Below are 24,811 nucleotides of genomic sequence, written 5' to 3'. Positions count from 1 at the left end.
TGTGTGGTTTTCCTCTGGGTGCTCCTGTTTCTTCCCGTCTAAGTCGAGCTCAAACACATGCGGTTAGGAGAACTGGCATTTTAAAATCGCCAGTACTGTGTGTGTCTATGTCTATGTGTTTGTAATCATTACGTTGTGGGAACCTGATATCCCCACCATGTGATAAAAACATGTAACTAACCTCAATTTTATATTTTTTAAAAATTTGAACGTAATCAAAAAACTAAAAACGCATTGTATTTTGTTTGGTTACTTATGGTTAAGGTTAAGACTAGGTAGGGGTTAAGGTTTTCTTGGGATTAGATTTTTTTTTGGACGCTCCCCACAGACATATGAATACTAACGTGTGTGCGTGCGCGCGCGCGTGTGTAGTTGTCCTACGCTGCACCAGCGCTCTGTCAAGGCTGTAGCCTATCCCAACTTTATTGGACCTCATGCACCTTTACTGGATGCTTGGAAGATGGATGGATAAAAGTCTTTTGCATATGAAACAGAGTCGTATTTGTAAATGATAAGTTTATGTATTTATTTATTCGAAAAAGACATTTGCCTTCCGAAGCCAGGAGCATAAAAAACCCGCAGTCATTGTCGCCATCGTTAAACTTGGGATTTTGCACCGATCTCTGCGAGTAACTTTTTTTAACGAGTGCAAACTCTTGTTTTGTCAAGGGAAGCAGTCTGCTTCAACAAGATCAGCAACTATCTGCTTTTTCTTAAGCAAATTAAATTTAAAAATCATTGCTTTTAATTATAGTAAAAGCCCCGTGAGGCTTCTCGGACGGGCTCTTAAATCGTGCTCGTTTCCAGAATCGTTATTTGAATCATTTTGAAATTACTGTACACGTACACCATCGCTCGATTTCTGAATTCACATAACCAGACCTGGCTTGTTCATTTCGAAGAGGTTGCGCTCGATACCTCGAAATATACATGTATGAAGATCAATATCTACATGGGACCATGAAATATATTTCTTGGTATACTATATACGTGCAGTCAATGAGGTCATACAGCAGCCACGTGTGTATGCTAATTTTGCTGAATTACTACATACAGCTTAGCCGGAGTGCGAGGCTGTCAGTTGTATATATTTCTATCAATACTTATACTAATCTTTCTAATCGCAATTACTGAAGGCAAGAACGAGCAAACCGGCTGAACGCGTTAGAATAATCGCTTCTCAACCTTTTACTGCAGTCTTTATAATCAGTTGAACGATGTCGAGCAACATTTTCCTAAACTGAATGACTGAAATGCCCAGCTGGCTTTTGAGTGATGGTAGTAAGGGGAGGTATAGGCTATTAAGACAATCTATACCCATTTTGGCACCGGAGGATATTTCCAGCGCTGTTTGAATTTAGGCATCATACAGCTCTGTTCTCCTATACTGCACTGACAAAATGAATAATGTTTCTGAGACCCGTAAGAAGTACAACAGTGAGGCAGTGACGTAAATGGACAAAATTTGCTTTTCCCAGTTATGGTTTCACTCGTCTTTGCTCGGAAATGGAACAAAACATAAGGGGAATATAACACCGAGCTAGTAAAATAAAGAGGTTCAAGCGCAAACACATTCTGAATTGATTAGTCACGTCATGAAGATGATACGGTCCAGTAAGTGGAACCCCGAGCAGGCGGTGCTGCACGTCTTCTCGGTTAAATAGGGACAATGTGTCGGCTATTCGCGTCCTGATGAGCTTTTACGGTGGCCGGGTATATATAGGCCTATATGCATATGGCGCTTTGACAAAGCGGCAGTGGCCGCTTTACTCGCTGATATTTTCCCAGGCTTCTACATCTCCTCTACCTGGCTCGTCCAGTCCGCGTTTTCAGTGCGATCGCCCCGCCTGTCAATAAAGGAGCCGCGGCTCTGCTCTTCCGCTCGCCTCTCCGGGACCCGCTCAGCCCCCTCCGGCGTCTCTCCATCGCTCCGCCTACCTGCCTTGTCGGGATTTTTTTTTTCCTTTTTTTTTTGCATCCATTTTTGTGCGTTTAAGAAGTATCCAAGAATTAACGAGCGGGATAAGAGACAGCAGGAGGAAATCGGCGAGGAGGCGATGAAAAGGGACCAAAAGGCGACCGCCGCAGAGTGCAAATAGGCAGGACGGCGATGGGCTAGACGGGATTTACCATGAGTGGCAAATAAAAGGTAAGGGCTCGTTTTAAATGCCTGCATATGCAGCACCGAGCGGTTCTCCGGTGTTCACAGCTGCCAGCGACGTGCGTGTCCTTTTAAATGCTTTTTCACATAGGGGAAGCCGCGCTTTCCATGCAGATCATCTACAACGGGTTCTGTGCTCGCCTTTAATGCCATGTGGATGTGAATGAAATCCTGATTTTCTGCCATCATTTCGCTGGCTTCCAGTTACCTGGAAAGACACAGATTTGGTGTAAGGGGAGTGGGGGCGGCGTTAAGTGAGAGGTGCTTACCCCGACCGTGCGTATCCATGCTCCAGCTGATGTTACATTTTGCGTGCATTAATCATGCGTGTGATATGCTCACACATATGTCCGACTCAGTACGTGGGGGGAAAAAAAATCAATATTTGATAAACAAATGATAAACACGGCGATTGTTTCTTACAATCAGAGCTGTTTGAGAATTGTTTTTTGACAGCGGAACGTCGTGAAAATATGGGGATTATATTACATTTCATTATCAATTATTTAAAAAATGTTTTTTCTTGAATTCCATGTTTTAAATGGCTGATCATTTCGCAGTCCGATCTAAAGATGTCTTCTCCGCCCGGGCCCCGGGGCGGCCCCGCCGCTCCTCCTGCGGCTGCCGTCCTGCCGGAGATGCCGGACCTCAGCCACCTCACCGAGGAGGAGAGGAAGATCATTCTGGCCGTCATGGACCGGCAGAAGAAGGAGGAGGAGAAGGAGCAGTCCATGCTGAAGTAAGCCGTGTGCTGCCCGCACTGAACCCCGGCAGCTTTGCTGCAGTGATTGTCGGGTCGCCGCAGCTCCTCTGTCCGGGTCTCAAGGTCCAAGGAGCGTGTTCAATCCGGCATGGAAACGCGTCTGCGGTGCCAGCTCCGTGCTGATGCCCCAGCTTGGCAATGATGCCCGGCCACACAGCTGGGGACAGGCGGGGGGGGGGGGGGGGGGGGCGCACGGTTCTTAATTGGCACTGATGGCGCAGCCCCGCTGCATTTCAGTGTGCAGACGCGATGTGCTGCACCCATTCCTAGCGCACATACACTGGCTTTTCTGATGCCTTTGGGTTGGGGAAGCAACGGCCGCCATCTTCGCTTAGAAATCCTATCAAGCCCCCTTTTATTGCGGATGATAGCACGTTGATATGCTCTCGAAGGAGCTGCCCTGGGGTTAGGGGCATGAACGCTATGTATTATTATTATTATCATTATTGTTATGGTGATGAGGGTGTTGATGATGATGATGGCTGTGAGCGGCGCTCCTGCGCGTCTCCCGGTGCGCTTTCAGCACCACGGCGCTGTCCGCTCCGCTTTAAGGTGGAGCCGCTTTACTTATCTTAGCGGCGCTTTCTGGATAAAATTTCATCGGCTTTAATACCACGACTTCAGATGCGACCGACTGAATAACTCCTCATTTTGACCTGAACCATGCAAAAGGCTTTATTAGCGCTGATAGCTTCTGTTAAATTATGTCAGACAAGACGAAAATAATCAGATTTTAAAATGACTGGTTTAATTAATCAGCTTTTGATCAGAGTTATTTTTTTTGGTTGTAATTGAAAGACGTTAACAGCAATGTATTAATTACTTCGCATGTCATTATTAAAAATGTAATTATTAAAAATTAACGGCGATAAATGCTCAGTAGATGATATTTTTACTGCACTTGATCTTCGTTACACCTTAACGTTGCACAAGACGCGCGTATCCCACTGTATTGGTATATTCATTCATTTTTTTGCGTTTTGTTACGAGTCATTCATTACATCTGAACCTGTCAAGAAATGAGTAGATGGGACTTATGAACGGTGGACACTCGGTAGCCAGATTCTGTCATTCCAGTGGGTTTGTGCCTTTCGAAGTTTCACGGTTAGGATTTTTAGCTGAAAGGTCAGGACGTGTTTCCTGCCTGTACGGTTGAGAATTTACGCTGCACTCGTGATGTGTACTGAGTGAGTCAGGCTTGGTATCATAGTTCCTTATATGTTTATTAAGTTAACCTGGTCCGAACCTGCTCGGTCACTGGTAAAAAGCAGTTTCAAGTCTTAATAAAAATACCTGGCAGACATTCATGGCACCTTTGCTCCTGAGCTTCTTGGAGGTCTAAGCATTTAGACTGTAAAGACTTCTCGGTCATCATAGCAAATCCCAGGGGAGCAGCACGGTTGTATCTTAGAGTCAATTCTTGGTCTGACTTATTTCAGTCAACAATATCCATTTGAAAAAAGTAGCAGCACAACTGCCATTCACACTTTGCTTGATGCCTACTGGACAAATAATAACATTATTTTATATGTTTGATGGGCTCAGGATTGATGGGTTAGATGGGACCGGGTTTGAGGGGTTTGAGGGGACCGGGTTTGAGGGGTTTGAGGGGACAGGGTTTGAGGGATTTGATGGGTTAGATGGGACAGGGTTTGATGGGTTAGATGGGACCGGGTTTGATGGGTTAGATGGGACAGGGTTTGATGGGTTAGATGGGACCGGGTTTGATGGGTTAGATGGGACCGGGTTTGATGGGTTAGATGGGACAGGGTTTGAGGGATTTGATGGGTTAGATGGGACAGGGTTTGAGGGGTTAGATGGGACAGGGTTTGAGGGATTTGATGGGTTAGATGGGACAGGGTTTGAGGGGTTTGATGGGTTAGATGGGACCGGGTTTGATGGGTTAGATGGGACAGGGTTAAATGGGTTGCACTGGATGGCATTGTTTCATTTTGTTATTGTGACTGACACTTGCAGCTTCCTGAAATATCATTTAGCATCTTTGGTGTGTTTAAGGTGCTGCTTCGGTTACCTATGACACCAGAGAAACATCTCCCTCACTATCGTATGACCTTACACTGCTGGGAGAAAATGAGCTTCCCCTCGGCACCGGAGCGCAGCTACGACGCGTAGACCAGCCCCGGGTGCCTGCAGGCCTGGCTCTTCAACGCTGTCTCAGACATAACAAAGTGATGCCATGATGGTGGACTCTCATTACGAGAGCACATCTCTGCAAAAAACGAAAGCCAGCCAGCAGACTGTCCCTCTTTATCTTGCAGAATGACACACTTGCCATTAATTGCTGGGTTTTTGTTATTCTGTTGTTCATTTTTCAAAGGCTGCTTCACTCAGTGTGGTCGGAAACCACAAATGGACAGTTGGAATTGAATCAAAGGCATGTGAAAGAGTGAGACATAGACTGTCCAGACCCAGACCCGCGTTCCTCAATGCAGCAGAAGCACAAACATAGAAAGAGACAAACAGCGGTGCTTCTTCCAGAGAACCTGCTTTCACCTTGGAATTGAATCAAAGGCATGTGAAGGAGAGAGACATAGACTGTCCAGAACCAGACCTGCGTTCCTCAATGCAGCAGAAGCACAAACACAGAAAGAGACATACAGCAGTGCTTAGGCTGAGGAGCCGATGCTGAGTGAATATTTGCTCAGGCTCTTCTCAGTGCGGGCCAAGCAGCAAGAAGTAGTGGATGCTGAATACTGCTAGATGATTTTCAAGTTGTGAGTCAATATCTGGGTCCATGTTACTGTGTCAACGTGGCCACCTCAGCCAATCCTCTGTGAATCATCATGGGTGAAGTGGCTGCCTGGATCCTTCAACTCCAGCGGTGACCTTCTTTGATAGTGTTAAGGTTAACCCTAACCCCTAACCATAACCTCTAACCCGTTGACTCTAACCCTTCTTTGATGGGGCAGAGCAAGTATAGGCCTCGGCCTTAACGGGGACATTCGTACATCACAGAAGACACTGCTTCCATATTGTCTCATTCAGCATCAGGCTTTCTCTTTTATGAAGGAAAACCAAAAATCATTTTTGTACCAAAGGTGACAGTGTTCAATTTCTATAAAAGCATAAAAGCATAGTGTGCTGAAATGGTTGTTGTACAACCTCACAGAAATATGCAAAGCAAAGCTAACTGGACCACAGTTAGAGACAGCAGGTGCTCCATCCCTCACGGCTGACTGATCCGGAAGGTTCCGAGCCCATCTTGTGGCACCAGAGCCATCAAACATTCTGCTTTCTTGCCCCATGAGACTCTCCTACTGGACCTGCTGATTTTTTGTTTCAGCGTATACCTGCAGACATACATGGGAAGTTATAAACCCAAAGGCATTTGCGATGGTATACTGATGCAAAGGATCATGATTGCACCATTGGTCAGTTGCTTTATTTATTTAATATTTAGTGTAGTGACTGTTTATGGCCAACAGGGGGCCGGCAGAGATGCATGGTTTGAGTGCTGTCAAACATTACTGCTGCCTATACAGCCGTAATTGGTGGCAACAGCCATTGTCTCCTCACCTTCCTTCTCTGGCCGTCATGCGAAGCTGAGGTCCACCACCAGGTGATCTTCTCATCTTCGTATAGTGACATCCTGGAACATGGCTATGAGGCTTTGAGGGTGACTCGAAGGGCATCATTGAACCAATGGGCAGGTGCATGAACTGTCATTGGTGTCTCCTTGACTGCAGCGGGTGACGTTCTCAAAGCACAATCTCTAAAACCTTCGAGGGTGGCTCAGCGTGGTGGTTGTATGTGACGAGTGTGCAGGATTGCCCCATTTATCAGGGTGAACACGTGTGAGTGCACTACAGCGCCCCCTCCAGGGTGTGGGGCTGCATAGCACCCTGGGAGAGTTTCTAGAATCCATCCTTTTTGCCTGATTATTGATAGTGATTGGATGGAAGGGAGGAGTTGTTTTTTAGTACTTGTTTGGCAACCTTTATTTTTCAGGATCAATTCTCAGTTTTGCTTTTGTCAATATGCCCCTGGGGAAACCTGCCCTTTGTATGGCCTGAATTAATCTGAGGGTTAATTGTATACCAGCCTATTATTAGCAGGCAGTATTTGAAGCATTGGGTGCTGTGTTGTGTATGTGTCGGGGGACCTTGGCTGGCTTCCCGATGTTTGATTTAAGAAGCACAAAATGGCATCACCTTAGGTCTGAAAATGGCATTTTAGAACCAAGGTCTGCGATCAGAGCTCAGAGCTATGGCCTTCAGTCCTGTTGAGTCAGACTCTCATGATCCATCCTGACCTGGATAGATATGGATTCAGCTGGACCCTGTCTGATGGGCCTCGCGCATTTAGCATCTGCAGGAAGAGCAGTCCGGACCACAGTGCAAACTACAGTCCCGTATGCAGCACAGACCACAATTCCTCGGCTGATCAGTAGCTCTGCCTGTGGTCTGCTGCATCTACGGCATGATGTCCATCTGGTGTACAGGGCGTCTGGCCATGTGGAAGGGGAATTGACACAGAGGGTGTCTATGGATTTTGATATGTTGCCAGTGAAAGCAGGGACCAGACAGCGGCGTGTGCGGCTGGACGAGCTGCTCGAGTGATGGCGGGTCGGTCTTCGGTCCGCGTTTACATGCTGAGGCTGAGATTTCTGTCCGAGCAGCTTGTGTAGGTGTGAATATCATCACTACATGTCAGCTCCATCAAAATAGAGAGGAATAGCATATGATCATTTTGGGCACAGTCTGAATGTCAACTAGATGAAGCTGGAGGAGGTGTGAAAATATGATATCTGCTTATAAAGTAATTAAGTGACACGTCGCTTTTTTTTTTGTGATTTGTGTTGGTCATCTGAATCCCAGTATTCAGCCAAGACGGACCTGCTAATGGCAGTGTGGCTCCTCCCAGCTCCCCTGACCCCCCCCCCCCCCCCACCCCACCCCTCAGGCCTCCTACTCAGCTCCTCCCAACTCCCCTTGGTTCTCCCTGGGCTCCTCTCTGACCTCCCCTGCTCCCACCGGCTCCCCCTTGCGTCCTCCCCAATTTCCATGGTTCCCCCCAGCTCCCCTCTGCCTCCTCTTAAACTTCCCCAATCCCACCATCTCCCCCTGACCTTCTCTTCGATCCCCCAGCTCCCCCTGGCTCCTGCTGGCCTCTTCTCCGACCCCTCCAGCTCCCCCTGTCCTTCTCCCTGACCTCCGAGCATCTCCCCGTCCTCCCAATCAGCTCCCTCCGGCCCCCTATCTACCCCTGCCTCCAGTCAGCTCCCTCCAGCCCCGTGGGATCACTGTAAGTGTTAAATGGTGTCCGGGCCGTGCCAGTGTGCCAGCTGGCTGGCTCTCCACTCCGCCTGCCCTCTCCGCTCTGCCCGCCCTCCCCGCACTGCCCTCTTGCACGCCCGCTCGCACCAGGTGCGGCTCTGGGTGCCGGTCACCAGGAGCCGCTGCTAAATTAAAAGAGCATTTGTGTGTTTCCTTGGGAGCGAACGGCAGCTGGCTAATGGCTGCTTCCATGGCTTTTAGCGTCTCCTTTGACAGGTCAGGTGATCATGCGGGTGCCGGTGCGGGCGGCTCTCTTCCTGCCCTGCGACAGGGCTTTCCCATAAGCACTCACTCACTCATGCTACTCTCTGTCCTTGAAAAAGACCCGGAAATGACAACTTTTTTGGAGATAACTGTAATTTGAATAATATTGGTATTTACGGATTTCCTGTGAACGAACAGAGATGCTACATGCATTGTAATATGCAGTGATTAAAAAACAAATTTGTCATCAGTCATTAGGAAGGCTAAGCACTGGTATTTCCCATCATAGTGAGGTCACATGACCGGCTGTCCCCCACAGAGCTGCACATGCCCTCAGCTTCAAAGCAGCGCTTTATGGGCTGAGATCACCGCTTCTTGTCTGTGGTCAGTTCTATGGACCATCTGGGTCACTGCAGGTCCTCTCTGAGTGAGGATGGCTTCCTCGTAGTTTAGATTGGATATCTCTGAGGTATTAGTGGGATGGATACCTCACAGTTTGGATTGGATATCTCTGAGATATCAGTGGGATGGATACCTTGCACTTTGGATTGGATATCTATGATGCATATAACAGTCAAAGCCTGTAGTAAATGAGTAGTAAAGCCTGTAGTAAATTGACTCATTGACGTGGTGGCTGCCCCAGCTTCCTCTGGCTGGTCTTGTGATGCCCCAAGGGACACCTGCGTGCCTTTCCCCCCCCCCCCCCTCCACTTGATGTGAGTGCGTACTGCCTATGCTCCCCCACCCTGGGCAGGTTAAGTAGCTGCTGATCGCTTTCAGCAGCAAGCAGCTGTCAGCCTGTGCGATCTGGACACACATCCAGGTATTATAACCCTGGCTGTGAGCTGCAGGGGATGCAAGGACCAAGGCGTCCCGAAAAAGGCTAATTATTAATTGGCTAATTAAACTGCACATCAGGCTGTATGTTAGGAACAGAGCATGATGCACATTGTGTTATAGATGTTATATATTTGGTTAGTGAGTAATACACTTCATAAGTATATTAAATAATAATTGACATTTGTTTGGTAATAAGAATGAGTGTGAATCTGTTACCACAAACATTGAAAAATAAACACTGCCCACTGCTATGAGGCCTGATGTGGTCACTTCCTGCATTAACAGGAAGTTGCAGCTCCTGGAGTCGAAGCCAGCAGCCCCTGGGGCTCCAGGCTTGGCTCTGACCTTGACCTCGGAACGCGGTGTGCAGGGGGGGGGGGGGGCTGTTCCTCTAAGCTGCCAGATTAGGCTAATCTTACGATCAGATCAGATCATACCTTTGATGTACTGAAGCAGGTTGATGTTATGGTAGTACAGCAGTGTTTGGGGAACATGGTGCTCAGTCTTTGGGGGAACACGATTCGCAGCATTTGGGGAACGTGATGCTTGGTGTTGGGGGAACACAATTCGCAGTATTTGGGGAACGTGATGCTTGGTGTTGGGGGTCACGATTCGCAGTATTTGGGGAACGTGATGCTTGGTGTTGGGGGAACACGATTCGCAGCATTTGGGGAATGTGATGCTTGGTGTTGGGGGAACACGATTCGCAGCATTTGGGGAACGTAATGCTTGGTGTTGGGGCAACACGATTCGCAGCATTTGGGGAACGTGATGCTTGGTGTTGGGGGTCACAATTCGCAGCATTTGGGGAACATGATGCTTGGTGTTGGGGGAACACGATTCGCAGTATTTGGGGAACGTGATGCTTGGGGTTGGGGGAACACAATTCGCAGCATTTGGGGAACGTAATGCTTGGTGTTGGGGGAACACGATTCACAGCATTTGGGGAACGTGATGCTTGGTGTTGGGGATTGCAAATCCTCACGTTTGGGCGAGTCGATCCCTAACATTTGAGGAGTGAGATTCCTGCCGTTTCAGGAACACGATTCCTGGTGTTTGGGGAACGTGATGCCCAGTGTTCGAAGATCGAGAGTCCTGATGTTTGGGGGACACAATTCCCTGTGTTTGGGGAACGAGATTCCAGGTGTTTGGGGACGGTGATGCCGGGGGAATACGGCGTTTTGGGGAATACGATTCTTAGTGTTTGAGGTGATGCTCAGTGTGACCACACCAGTAACCTCTGAGCCTTTTAAGAACCTTCTATTCAGAGGCCTTCATCTCAGCGTCGTGCTGAGAGACATCGCTCCATAGTCTTCACATCTAGCGTGATGCCCTTCCTGAAGACAGGCTGGTTCACGGGTCTTCTTCACTGACCGCTGTCACTTTCCAGCAGTGTTTATTGGATGCTGTGACAGGTTTGATATACAGGATCATCAGAATGAGGTGTATAGGGCTTGATCCTCCAGTCAAATTACCAGTTGCTAAATCTAACTGGCTTGTTTGAAATGACGGAGTAGATGAATGTAAGCGCATAGGGCTGCCACAGAGCCGAAGAGGGTACACTTTATTGATGTGAAGAGAGAATTTTTGGTTTATTGCCACCTAGTGGATATAAACTGTCAGTCCAATATCCATGTGTGCTCTTAGATCTTGGATCAAGGTTCATAGAACTGGTGTTTTCCTCCTCTGTCCTTTGTTCTGAAAGAGATTTCATATCATGTATGGGAATGTTCTGGAAGGGGATCAGGGCCACTCCTGTGGATTGGAAAAAAATAGTGCTTGTAAGGCCCCCCCTCCAATCAGTTCCTAATACCCCCCATTCCTTGTGTGGACACAACTGACTGACACCCTGATCTTTGCTCTCAGAGATAAATTAAGAATTAGGATCAGAGATTTAAGTTGTGAAAGTCAGTCGGCTAGAACAGCGATTCTCAACCTGTGGGTTGCGACCCAACAGATTTGAAAGGGTCGCACGGCAGAGTTGGAAATGTAAGCATTTTAAAACCAGCAAACTTCTGTGCTGACCCACGATCAGATTTCCCAGCCCCAATCCTAGTATTAACCTATATAAATCGCTCTTGGGTCTGCAACTGCTTAGCACAAAACTACTGAATACTCAACCAATCTACGAAGCCAAATCTACGATCTACGATGCTTAATTTAAAATTCACTGACACATCCAATCAGATTTGTGTGATAGGTATTAATTGGCATTAATTGCAGAGTGCACTGTGTGCTTGATCAAAGCGTTAATTTAGACCTATACTCGATATAGGGTCGCGACTGAGCTGGTGTGGTAAAAATTGGGTCGCGGTGCAAAAAGGGTTGAGAACCACTGGGCTAGAAGGAACTTCCACGAGGTGACAGAACCTCAGTCCAGTGAGGCAGTGTGAGGTCAAAGCAGCAGGGGAGGGGGTGACCGGGTGGATTCGAACATGAAGTCATGCATGGTCACCAGGGGGACGGAATCCCAAACCATGATGGTGTCTCCTCATGGCCGGTAACCCTGAAACACGCTGGTCGTGACAGTCTGAATTGAAGCTGTCACCTCTGCCTACTGCCAAGGTGGCTTCTGCTCTCTTACACCGAATGGACGGTTAGGGGATGTTTCTGTCACTCCGGCTTCAGTGACAGTGGCTTCAGGCTGCTCCTGTACCAAGTGTATGTGACCGCAGTCTGATTGCTAAGGTTTCCCCCCAGTGGTAACTGGCGGCACCCGTTGCCATGGTGATCTTATTTTTTTCTTTTTTGTGATTGAAAAGCCTGCAGATTTCCATTTAAGGGCGTCAGAGTCCCGCCCAGTCATGACGCAGAACCGTCACAGTGCTGTGACGATATTCTTGGTTATGCCTTGTTATTCCTGGTTTTTCCCTGGTTTCGTGTCATTATTGTGCTCTTCAACCTTTCACCATGTGTATGTGTGTGTGCACTGAACCGTGCAAACTTCCCTTTCTAGGGACAAAGAAGAATCAAAGCAACAGTCAGCACAGTAAGTAACAGATTACCCAGAATGCTCTAGGCTCAGACACGCCTGTCTGCTGCTTTGTGCCCTGTCATTCCCGTGGCCTCCTCAGGTATGGGGGGTGGTCTCTCTTACCCCGATATCGCTGTGCATCATCTGCTGCCTGATTGGCTTGTAAGAGCTACACCTGGTCTCTTACAGCATCCACGTGTGAGCTGGTTACACTTTGCTTTCCTTTGTTTACCAACTGAAATTGGCCAAGAAAAACTAGTAGCAGTCCAGCAAACACATGAATCGCCCCCAGCCCCTGGCCCCCGGCCCCTTGGCCCCCCCGGCCCTCGCCTCACAGCTTCTGCTTCCCCCTCCTCCGCTGCCTCCGTTTCCGCTGTCGTTCCTGGCCTCCTGACTAACCCTACCCCCCTGCCATGTGACCTGGCCCGGCAGTGCTGGGGGAGGTGTGGGCGCGTCTCAGGACCTATCGTCTGCTTGTTTGGACAGGTGGCTCCCCCTTAGTGGGATCGCCGAGCTGGTAAATAACGTTCTTCAGCCCCAGCAAAAGTCCCCAGTCGAGAAGGAGCCCGAACTGTAAGTAAGACTGTCAAAGCACATCCGGTGTGTTGCCCGAGAGCTTTCACTTACAGCGCCCTCCACAAGGGGGCAGCACTTGTATGTCTGAACCCCGAAACTAGTTAGCTCCCCAGCCCTAGTACTCAGTGTACTACCTTCAGTTTTTATGATCCTAAGCCTCACACTCGCTCTCTCGTTATTATCATGCCACCATCCGATTTTTAGCAGCACCAATCACACTTTTATGCTTGGATGAGGTGTTTATGGGATTTCACAGTGTCATTACCACTTCGTGCTTTGCGTTTGGCACGAGCCATTTTCCTTCTGAAAGAGCTCAACTGTGCGATTGTCTTGCTGTCACATGGTACCAGATTCCTTACAAATGAATAACATCACGCTAAGTAATGTCCAGGTCAGATGTGGAGTCCCTAAACTGCTCTGCACATCCCACTTACTCACATTTACTCATCAGATCCTCCACATCCAGAAATGAACCACACAAGCCTTTGATCTTTGCCTGCATGACGTCATCATCGAGGCTGTCTTGCAGATGAGAGTGACGTCTCTCAGGAACTGTTAGGTTTGCTGTGTTCTGTCCACTCTCACCCAGCCAGGGCGGGTTCTGCTGGGTCGGTACCTCCGCAGGCTGTGAGAGGGCAGAGGGGGACACAGGCAGAGTGAGCTGTACCCTTCCGATGACTTACATGATGTATTTTCCATTCATACCAACTCCACTTTACATCATAGTGTAGGAGTGGGGGAGGGGTTGAATTATATATACCTACAAACTCCAGTGCAGCACAGAGACTGAAAACTGAAAATCTTTTGTGTTATCCTTCCAGGAAAAGGGTGTGTGACAAAAGAGTTATGGTGTTACTTATGTGTATGTTAGTTATGGTGTTTCCTCTGTCTGACGCTGTAAATAAGCAGGTTGAGATGACTTGTGTGTAAAAATGAGGTGAATGGGCAGGCGCTCATTCCCCTTTGCACAAGAGTAGATCTCTCCAGATCAGTATATCGGCAGCTGTTTGTCTTCTGTCTGTTTACAGATTTTTCTCCCATTGCGAGGGTGGATTTTGAAAAGCAAATCATGAGAAACAGACACTGTCTGGATGCTCTATCAAATCAAACACTCTTTTACACCAGTAATGGCTTAAAAAGCTTTTAATTTCACTTTTTGTCAGGTTTTGAGTTTTGCCGGAATGAGGTTTTGAAGCACTAGTGGCATTCAAATGAGACTCAAGAGGATGTCACTGTAACAATTGTGTGTGTGTGTGTGTGTGTATGTATGCGTGTGCCTGTGTTCGCGTGTGGGCGTCTTCCCCTTACAATGCTCCCCGGTGCCCCCTGCAGGAAGCTGCACCAGCAGTTTGAGATGTACAAGGACCAGGTGAAGAAGCTGGGGGAGGAGGCCCAGCTGAAGCCGGAGCAGAACGCCGACACGCCCACCTGCGGCATCTGCCACAAAACCAAGTTCGCCGATGGATGTGGCCACATCTGTTCTTATTGCCAAACTAAGTTCTGTGCACGATGTGGGGGTCGAGTGGCTCTGCGTTCGAACAAGGTAGGGAGGCCGCTCCACCCCATCCTACAGTGCTGAACATAGCTCCACCTCACCCCGCCCCCCTGCGCCATCCCACTCCATGCCCCTCCCACCTGCTCCCCTGACTCCACCCCCTCCCGGCTGCTCCGCCCCCTTGCATTCTCTGACTCCACTCCGCCTCAGAGCTGGACCTCACCATGCTCACCTTCCACCTGCCTCATTTTCCTTCTCAGCTTGAACCCATGATAAATGGCCTCTCTCTTAAGTCCATCTTCAATCTCCAGATTGGTAAAAAGCTGCCAGTAGACATTCCGAGTGATTTAGTTCAAGAAAACAACATCTTTAAATATCTCGTTGTGATTTACTGTACTGGAAACTTAATGTGTCGGTGCAGATGAGTGCATATGGTAATAACATCCGCCCACCCGGAAGTGACATCACAGACAAAGCTGTTTCTGATTGGAAGTGCTTCGCATGTTTCCTGTTCTTTGGCTTTGACTGAACATTCAACATAGAAATTTAAACCAATAGAGATGGTTTAAAAAGTAGGCTTTATTGTCGGAGTTTTTACAAAATGGACCTAAAAACTCGAACTTGACATTGTCATAAAATCTCAAGGGTTAATTATATCACCGTGTCTCTACTCACAATAAAATTACACAGACAATAAATTAGATTTAATTATCAACAACCTTTTTAACCCAGGTTGAAACACCTATTTTCCACTGCAAAAGTCCTCTTTAAATAATATTCTTTAAATATACAATTGGCCTATAAATAGTAATGATTGGCTGGGAGATTGGCCAGGGCTGACTCGACTGAGCTTTCTAGAATGAGTCGCTCGGCCAATTCTGCTCTGTGGACATTTTCATTTTGATTCCCGACCTGCACACATGTTCGGCCTTGTTATTTTGTCTGGGTTCATGCCTGATAGGCTGCGGCTTCCTGTCCCTTAGCATAATCCAAAAAAAGATCCCTTGATGTTTGAACTGTTTTACTTATACGGTGTACATTTCAGGATAAAGAAGAGAGAATATTTCCCCTCTGTGTCACCATTTGATTGATATACATTATTTAGATTTACATTATAAATAAAACAAATGTTTACTTAGTACTATCTGTGAGTGGCCACATGGGGGAGCCAGTCTCACAGAATGCATACATACCCAGAATGCCTTTCTGCTGCACTGTTGCAGGCCCTCTCTCTCCTCTTTATTCCCTTCTCAATACTGCGATCGTCATGTGACTGATTTCTGCTGAACCCAGCTTCTCCGCCGCTCGCTCTCTGCTGTGTCACAGAATGACGTGTCCAAACGTGCTGATTTCATTCACGCTGCTCCCTCTCTGCCCCCCCTCCCCCTTCTTCCGCTGCCTCCATGCCACCGGGGACCTAACAGGAGGACAAAGTGGTTAGCGACTCTCCTTTTCTCCTTTCAGTTTTGTTTATATCTTCCTGTCTATGTGTCTGTTTCCCTAATGAATGTATTTGTTTCACTTTCCCCTGCAATACAGACATACTGACAGTCAGCGTCATAATCCAGTTGAAATTAGCAAAACACACGGCAGCTAATGTTGCCTCTGGGCTGTCTGTGCATCCAGGCGCAAACTGAGCTGTGATTCATACCTGCACGTTGTTGGATCTGATCTCTGCCCAGTAATAATGTGTGCTTTAAGTGAACTGGCATCTGAATAGCCCCCTCTATCTGTCAGCCCTGTGGTGGCGTTTGATCTTTCATGAGTTTGTTAAAGATGCTGACAGATTGTCTCCCGAATGGATGTTGGGTCTGCAGTCACATCTCTGTGATAATGTGACCCCGAGGCTTAGATTTTATCAGAATCCGAAGCATAGCCAATTACAATTGTCTATAAAGATGCGAGTTGTGTTTCCTACGCTTTATAAGAGATAGATACACCTGTCTTACAAAACCAAAAAAAGGTACTAGCAGTCACCCCGCTGCTCTTGACTTTGGCGCCCCCTGGGGGCAGCACAAAGGAAAAGCGCTCACTCAGTCCGCGCAGGGTAACGTTACCCCTGTGTGATACAGAGGGCGCAGTGCGAGGCGTGAGACGGATCAGCCCTTGAAACCCATAAGTCTGCGCAATAATCATTCATGCTGAATGCATGATAGATGATCATCGTTTATCTCCTGAATTTTTAAAAGCATTTCTTTCGCTGCTGCCTGGGACGGCCGTAAATGCATTTTTAAAAGCCCTGCTGACTTGCTGGGACTCATTCCTGTCCCTTCCTGTCCCATGGAGCCCTGGCCGTGCGGCCGGATACCGAGTCGGTATCCGCCGACCAGATGGGCAAGATGGTGCTGAGCCATGTTACCGGTTGCCGGGCACGTGTCCCCGTGGTCCGATGGGCCGTGGATTGGGTTGCCCTGCAGCGGTGCTGAATGACACGATTCTCTTTCAGGCCCTAGTGGCTAATGTGTCTGTGTGTTTGCCCCTGTTCAGCACGCGGCAAGACGAACTTCAAGGACGTGGGACCGCTGTGTTCTGCACGTTTCAGGTGTTTTTTTCTAGAATGTTCTATAACTTCCTCCAATCATCTTCAGCACTCAGTGTTTCTATGGGGGAAGACTCTTCCACGCCAAACCCTAATACGACTTAATCTGACAGTGTCACTGCGCCCTTTGTGAGTTCAGAAAGTGACAGCGTGTTAATTGTCTTCGGGGGAAAATCTGGAAATCCAGACTAACGCACATCTATAAATGAACACAGTTGGTGTCGCTCCCTCTCGAAAGGAGCGCCGTTCGGTTCTGGCCCGTTTCACACTTGGTAAAGCAGTGCTTTCTGTCCATCCGGTGCTTAGAGACAGATCGTGTTCTTTGAACTGCCATAAATATTTCAGTCCTTAGTGTCAGTCACTGAATATTGCGCATACTGTAGGAATGCAGGATTCAAATGAGTGAATTTTAATTTGTGTTGTGCAGGAATCCTGGTACCTTCATGTATGGTCAGAAACAAAGCGTATTAGGTGGAAATGTAGAAGATAATTTATTGAATTATCCAGTTAAGCTTCCTCAGGATTCTGCGCTTGATTATAGTTGAGAGCAACATCCTGTCTCACCGCGCAATATAACTGTCTGTCTGGACAGCTGCATTAGCGCTGTTTGCGTCTGTCAAACGGGTAGATTATCTGTGGTTAGCGGTTATCAGTGTGCCAGTCCGACTTACATGGAAGAATTATGATCAGCCTATATATACAGTAAAAGAAGCAGGTTGTTTGATCAGGGATTAGGGAAAGGGGGCAGCTCTGTGATTCCAGGCCTGAGAAACGAGAAGGTGCTGTGGTCACCCTGCGTCAGGCTGCATCATCCAGAACTTACATCCCGGACTCATTTCATCTAGACTCGCTAGCTTTCATTTTCAATTTTATGTCATGTGCAATATAGGTGATTTTAGACCCCAGACCCTATTTTTGTCTCAGCCCGCAATGAAAAATTATTATTCTAAATCAATTTAGCGATTTCGTCCTGTATTTCTTAGGATCTGAGTCCCCATAAGGGTGAAATCCTAGAAAACGAAAGACAAACTTGCGTGTGTGGTTCAGAGAATCGCTGCTATAGCTTAGAAATAGATGGCACCCCCCCACCCCTCTTTCTCTCTCTCTCTCTGGGCGTAGTGAATGGTTTACAATCAATAAAATTTGATTACAGTGCACGTTAAAAACAGGTTGACCATATTTCTGCACAAAAATCAAACGAATCTAACAAAGACAAAAAGGAACTGGAACAGAAACACAATAAACGCTGTGGAAATGTGGAAGCGAGACGTCCACGCGTCCCCCCACCCCCCAGCTCTGATGGGCCGTGTTTCTTCCATCTTCTACGCGTGGATGTGGAGCGGAAACCTCGCTGTCCACAGGCGTTTTGTTGGGGGACCTGGATCGCTTGGCATTGCGAGGGACGCTCTGCAATCTTAATGAGCTGCACTTGGCTTCAGTGGCAGACTAGTAACGCCTCCATCTATTATAGATGAGGACATAACTAGTAATATACGAATAGAGAAAACATTACTACAGTCCCTCTTGCTTACAATATATTGCTTATCAGTAGGCAACAATGCGTAAAGTCTTGCAAGGTGCCTTCATCTGGATTATTTTCTAGTGTTAAAGTTTCGGTTTTAGTTGCTTATGAGCCTGAATTGTAGTCAGGGGTGATACAGACCTCCTTTGAGCCGGAGTGACTGTGCTTTGAGAGCCGTGAGAAGCGCCTGGAGCTGTCCGCGGTACTGAGCGTCTCCTAGCCCGCGGTGAAGCTCGGGGGTCCCTCCCGGGGGAGGCAGCATGGAGCCGCCGACATCATGTAAGGAGATGCAGTGAGAACGTGTCATCGTGCATGTATCGTGTTTTAAACTGGGCTTTAATGCTAAATATGTATCCTATAGAGACATCCATGCAGAATGTTTTATCCGATTACAATACTGATTTTTGTTGCGTAAATTATTTCGCTTTTTCTGGCTTATTTCATTCGTTCTCTTTATTATTGTCTTCAAATAAAACGTTGTGTAGCCTATTTAGTAGTATAAGAATAATTTGCAGTTTGATGCATATATTATTGGACACGATCGTACTATTGTATGTATTTGTATTGTTCCGACGGCCGAATAAGTGATCAAACAAATATAATTTGTTGACGCGTCGGAAAAGGGAAATTTAAGAGCGATCACATAAGTAAAAATGAAGCGTTTTTTCATGAAATGCACGCATTTGCAGACTCAGTGTAACCTACCCGGTGCCTTGACTTCAACCTGAATATAATCCTTTTAGAATATAATACAATAATGAGTTTCTGCTTTTTTTATTTCCACATTCGGGTTAAATCAAAATTAGATATGAAAATACAACTGGCCATTTCAGGCGAGAACACTGCGTTTACACGTAAACAACCACCTTCACAGTTTAATTTGATAAAGCTTCTATTTGCAATCACAGCTTCGAAATGTATCTTTAATAAAATGAATGTATGATTGTATAAATGGAAAATATGTTATTTTAAGTACAATTATAACTGCAAATTGAGCAATCTGATAATGATGTTGATTTATATTCATGAACAATGAGTGGATTCGTTCTTTAACAGTTCATTTAACAGGGCATTTACCAGTGACCTCTGTAAAGGCTCGGATGGGGTGCGTACCTACTTGGGTATAAGCATTAACTTCTTAATTATGGATGTCTTCGAACATGGATCTTAAACCCGGAGGTGTCTGTGGTCCATTCAGCTGCTCTCCTCTAAAATTAGCAGCTCATTAAATTTTCATGGACCACGTGTGGAGCGGGTGAGACGGCGTGAACATGGCCAGCCCGCCCGCCGTGACACCGCGGGGGTGATACCGTACGCACCTGGCTGATGGGTCCTGCTCTTCAGGCATCTAGCTGGGCACCTTCATCCTGGTCCTGAAGCCCAAATGAAAACCACAGTGTTCTCTGCTGCTGCACGTTCGGCTAATAGTAGAATGATTATTTTTAAATTATTATTTTTTGAGGCAGGGTTGGGGGGGGGGGTATTCTTGGTCCTTATATGAGACCTTCCCTCCTTTCACTTGCCCCAGAAGATTTAAAATATTTAGCAGATGCTTTTATCCAAGGCGAAATACATTTTGGGAAGGCAGGCTCAGCCAGTCCGTGGAGCAATTCAGGATTAAGGGTTTTGCTCAAGGGCTCATCAGTAAAACCACTCTGCTGACTCTGGGATTTGGACCAATGACTTTCTGATCACAGGCATGGCAGCCTGACTCACTGAGCCACACTCCGCCCCTAAACCTGCCCAGGCCTTCAAGTCTGGCCTCGGCCTCCGTTCTACTCTTTCGGTGATCAGATGCTTGCACCAGTTTTATTTTTGCCTCCACCCTGTGTTTGTTAAACCCATGTAGTCCCTAATTTACATTCCATGCCACCTGGTTTTTGTTCATCATCCAGCCCTGAGTGAGTTTCTCACTTTATTGTTGAGCTGAGATGGACGCATTTAATTGGTGAAAAGTGGTTATTACTAAAGCCCAATGCCTGTGAATTATTCCCTTATTTGTTCGGCCTGTTATCTGGCCCAAGCGCTGTGTGCATGAGAGAATGAGGCTGTCGTCTCCTGGGTGCACTCTGGCTGCTTCATGAGGGTCCTGACTTGACGAAGTTCTGCTGTCGGCTTGCAAACCCGGGAGAAGGTCCTTCGCGGTCATAGTCCCAGGAGCACAGATGCACTTGGACCAGCTGAGCTCTACTTGTTGTGGTGTTGGAGAAGGGAAGGGTTGATTTCTGCCCGGCGATTCTGTTCCCGCCTTATTGTGGGTTTAATGGGTTGACTGTCCCCAAAGGCGGAGAAAGGTGGCAATCTGTCACAGTGTCCACACCCTGTCAGAAAGCCATCAGTTTGCTGTCCATTCTGTTCTGGCTCTTTGCCCAAGGGCTGTGACCTTGTGTGTTAATGCCGATTCTCACGATACTGGGCAGTCGTGAATTCAACATGTGCTTATTTCTGGCTGCACGCCTGAGTGTGGCCTGTCGTACTGTCTGTTATCACTCACCTTGTTCTCCTTCGACTGACATCGTTGCTTTGTGGATGTGCTCAGTGTCCACAGATGCCATTTCCATGTATAAAAATGCTGAATACTGACACCCGTAGAGTCTGGTAGGCTGAAGCGCATTTAGAATGTTGTGGTTCGAGTCTATCATTTGGAGTATCGTTATTTTAGTATTGTAGGGAGTATTATAGTTTAGAGTATCCCTGGGATTGTTGTGGTTTGGAGGGTTATTTTGAGTAACGTGGTCTGGAGTATTGGTGGGACTATTGTGGTTTGAAGTATTTTTAGGAGGATCGTGGTTTGGAATATTGTTGGGAGTATTATGATTTGAAGCATTGTTACAAGTACCGTGGTTTGCAGTATCGTTAGGAGCATCGTGGTTTGAAGTATTGTTGGGAGTATCACAGTATCACAGCCAGGACTTCTTCTGTCTGCAGGCCTCAGCACTGACTTGTACACTGGTTAGGTAACATCCTGTTTGCTGTGAAAGCCACCACCTGCTCTGGTTTCAAACTCGACAGCCCTTCAGATTCCCTAAACACACATACGGTATAATAGAGGCAGGCAGGCCCTTGGGGGATGCTGGGATAAGATATAGTCCCTAATCTGTTTTCCTGGTTGTAGAGTCTTGATGTTTTATTCTAAATATATTTGCATGACTGCAGTGAATGATTACACGATGCAAGCAAGTTGTCCATTTTGGAGGCTAAACTCACCCCTTTGTATGCAGGTGATGTGGGTGTGCAACTTGTGCCGAAAGCAGCAGGAAATCCTCACCAAGTCGGGGGCCTGGTTCTACAGCAGGGTTTCCAGTGGGGCTCAGTTCCCGGGCTGCACTGAGGGGTCCCGGGGACAACGGCTCGAGGAGGTGCCACAGCAGAAGAAGGCCAAGCTGCAGGGCCAGCCAGGAGACGGGTCGGCGCCGGACAGAGGCCGGCCGTCCGGGCCGCACCGGCAGGAATCCCTCAAAAATGGTTCTGTGCTGAGACACACTGGTCTGGATGAATCTCCCCTTGAGAGGTAAGAAGCTGCAGGGGGGGCGAGGGCCCGGAATGGGTGCTTTAGTTGTTCAGGTTTGTGTCTAGGGTCTCCTCATGGTGAAACTTCAAAACATGTGACTCCTTCGATCGATGCCTTGGGTGGTTCTTCTCGATGGTCTCTAGACCAGCCTCTGGATGGCTGTGTCATTATTGCTCAGTGTGAATCTTCTCGATGATCAGCCTCAGAGCTGGTGAACGCTCAGGTGAATTCCATCAGCCAGCATCGTGACGCTAAATGACAAGGCGGATAGGTGTATGACTGTCATCTTGGCCAGATGATGCAGCTTCAACCCAGCAAACAGTATGGGATCACATGCGAGGGGGGAAGCTCTGATGTATATTTATCATCAGTGAAGCAAGTCATCAGTGAATAGCTGAGTTTGCTAGCCAGCATTCAAAATTGTAAATTAGTGAGTAAATGCAGGTTTTAAAGTGGGTCTACTGAACAGAGTGTGAGGGTGTAGATCACACGACCTCCCTGCGCATGTGGGTCTCCTCCTGCAGTCACATACACTGGTGACCCTAAATTGTATTAAATAAGTTGTCATGTGTTGGGGCCGGTCAGCAGGCTAAGCCTCGGAGCCTGTGCTCACGGCCGCCCGTTCCAGCCCTGCCTTGGCAGCGGTCTCGTGTCCGTGGGCCCATGAACAAGGCTCTTAACCCCCAGCTCCCTGGAAGTCACAAAGTGGCTGGACCTTCACTGTGACCCTAAGTCTGCTGCCCTTGCATATATGTGTCACCTGGAGAACAAGACTGGGAAACGAGAATTTCCACAGGGGGATTAATAAAGCATTGCTGCTCTACTCTGGTTTCCTATTTCTGTCCTGGTTGTTCTCTGGCGATGGGATCTGCTTAATGCCTTATTATTATATGTATGATAAATAACAATCACTATTTCTACGTCCAGGTTCGTGGGGCTGTGGTGTTTCACATAGATTGTGTACGGCGGCGTGAGCATATAAGCTGGAATAATCGTGGCGTTTTAAACCACGATCTCCTCCATGCGCCTCCAAGGCTCCGAGCAGGAGGGGTCTGGAGTGTCATCTGCAGCCTCTCACACCTTACATATTAGCATGTGAAGATGAGCCAGCCGTTTATGGAGGTGCTGTGTATGGGGGGGTGCTGGCTCCGTGAGCAGGGAGATACAGCTGATGTGTGGGAGGAATCTGAGGCCGCCTGACAGCTGGGGGGTGCCAATGTGTCACTGAGGGGGGATGGTTGCCACTTGGGACGGTCTCCCCATACAAGTGAAATATCATTATTAGATCATTATTTTTCTGTCTTTTCTACCACCCTGTATTGCATAAGCAGCTGGATGATGGATGGCTGGTAGGCTTTATCTGTCTTGTCAGTGAATCATATCATTGTAACTGGTTCTGCTGATTCAACAGGCAAATCAACTTGTCATCCAGTTGATTTGATAGTTCAAATAAACACTGGAAATCTGCAACACCATGCTTGTTCTCAGTTGTAAGCGCTCAGTTTGTCTTCTGACAAAAGCAAAAATTGTACCCCATTCTGATCATTCTTGGCTCTGGAGAATTATAAAAATGTAATTGCAGGGGTCAGCCTGCAGGTGGCGATGTGCTTAGTGGTGGATGATGCTGCTTGAAACATACGGTATTGCAGTGTCTCCTGTGGCTTCCATCTGGAATGCTCTTTGGACCAATGCCTGGGGTCCTGCGGCTGAACTCTGGGGCTGTCCCCTGTGCGCCTGCGTGTGTCTGACTAGTGAGATCACTGCTCTGCTGTGGCCTGTCTTCAGGTCCCATCCTCAGATTATAACTATTAACCTTCAGCACAATGAGGCTACTTCACAACAAGGGGGAAAAATGTGAAATCCCTTTATCAAGCTAAAATATACAGGGAAGAGAGAGAGAGAGAGAGAGAGAGAGAGAGAGAGAGAGAGAGAGAGAGCTGAATTAGCAGCCAAACAGATTGGATTTGATGGATTTTTCTGGAAGGGATCTGACAATCACTCGGCTGCTCTGGGTGGAGCTTTCTCTTCTGGGCAAATCCCTGCTGTGCCACTGACCATATGTGTCTCTAAGCTCCCCCCACCCTCTACTCTAGTCAACCAATGACAGACATGTGTCCTCTATTGGGCAGACTTCTGACTTCTTTTTCCCGTAAAGTCCCGCTCCCTGATTGGCCCTTCGTGTCGGGCAGAGAGCTGTGAGCACCCCCTTCTGGAATGGAGCCATCCCTTCTTAATCACATTTAATCAACGACTTTCTCCCTTTTCTGTGCTAATCTGGGCTGGCATAAATGCCTCACCCTCAAGCGCCCAGGTGGAGATCTCGCTGGCGCCGTCCGCTTGGCACCAGTTCTGTTCCTTTCTTATCGGAGGTTCCAGGATGCGGAGGTGCTACAGGACAGTGTCGGCTTCTTGGTTGTGCTCTTTGTGTTCGTGGGTCAGTTAGACGTGGCGACGGCAGGACGAGGGATAACGAGCCTTTAGTGTCCCAGTGCTGCTGCTGCATTTGCCACCTGGTAACTGGCAGCCAGTCGCTAATCAGCTAAGTCCCATAATCCTCCTTGCAGCCTAAAGTCTCGCCTGACCTCCAGCTAAATACGGCCCATGGTAACTGCATTATGGTGTGACCCTGCTCTGAGCTCCCAGCATGCTTTGAGGCGGCTCACCCTGTTTTGGAGGATCTCCGTGGCAGCCGGCCCGGTGCCATGCCAGTTAGAGCTCGACCTGCTGGCCCGTCCGGCTCACACTGCTGTGGACGTGACTCTCCCCAGGCGCTGGATGCGGCATCGGCCGCCTCTGAGATTCGATGCGTCGGCCTGCACAAGATGCCCAGCGATCCCCGGAAGTGCAGTGGCTGGTGTACAGGTACATCTCGGCCTGCAGGGAGCGCTGTGCTCCTCTGTGCTGAAGGCTGGTTCAGGCGAGCTTAGGG

General features: G+C 47.8%; 1 protein-coding gene across 2 annotated transcripts in view; it reads left to right on the top strand.

Annotated features, from left to right (window-relative positions):
- Positions 1 to 1,765: 1,765 nt before the first annotated feature.
- rims2b (regulating synaptic membrane exocytosis 2b) overlaps positions 1,766 to 24,811 on the top strand; it is a 78,422-nt gene continuing 55,376 nt past the window's right edge. For both annotated transcript variants that reach the window (XM_072705397.1, XM_072705396.1), the window contains exons 1-4: positions 1,766 to 2,149; positions 2,722 to 2,900; positions 14,148 to 14,358; positions 21,593 to 21,882. In XM_072705397.1, the coding sequence (XP_072561498.1) occupies positions 2,734 to 2,900; positions 14,148 to 14,358; positions 21,593 to 21,882 (668 nt within the window). In that variant the 5' untranslated portion in view covers positions 1,766 to 2,149; positions 2,722 to 2,733. The remainder of the gene's footprint in view (positions 2,150 to 2,721; positions 2,901 to 14,147; positions 14,359 to 21,592; positions 21,883 to 24,811) is intronic.

Source organism: Paramormyrops kingsleyae, chromosome 23 (genome assembly GCF_048594095.1).
Source record: "Paramormyrops kingsleyae isolate MSU_618 chromosome 23, PKINGS_0.4, whole genome shotgun sequence".
Taxonomy (NCBI): Eukaryota; Metazoa; Chordata; class Actinopteri; order Osteoglossiformes; family Mormyridae; genus Paramormyrops; species Paramormyrops kingsleyae.
This window is presented reverse-complemented; position numbering and strand designations above follow the sequence as displayed.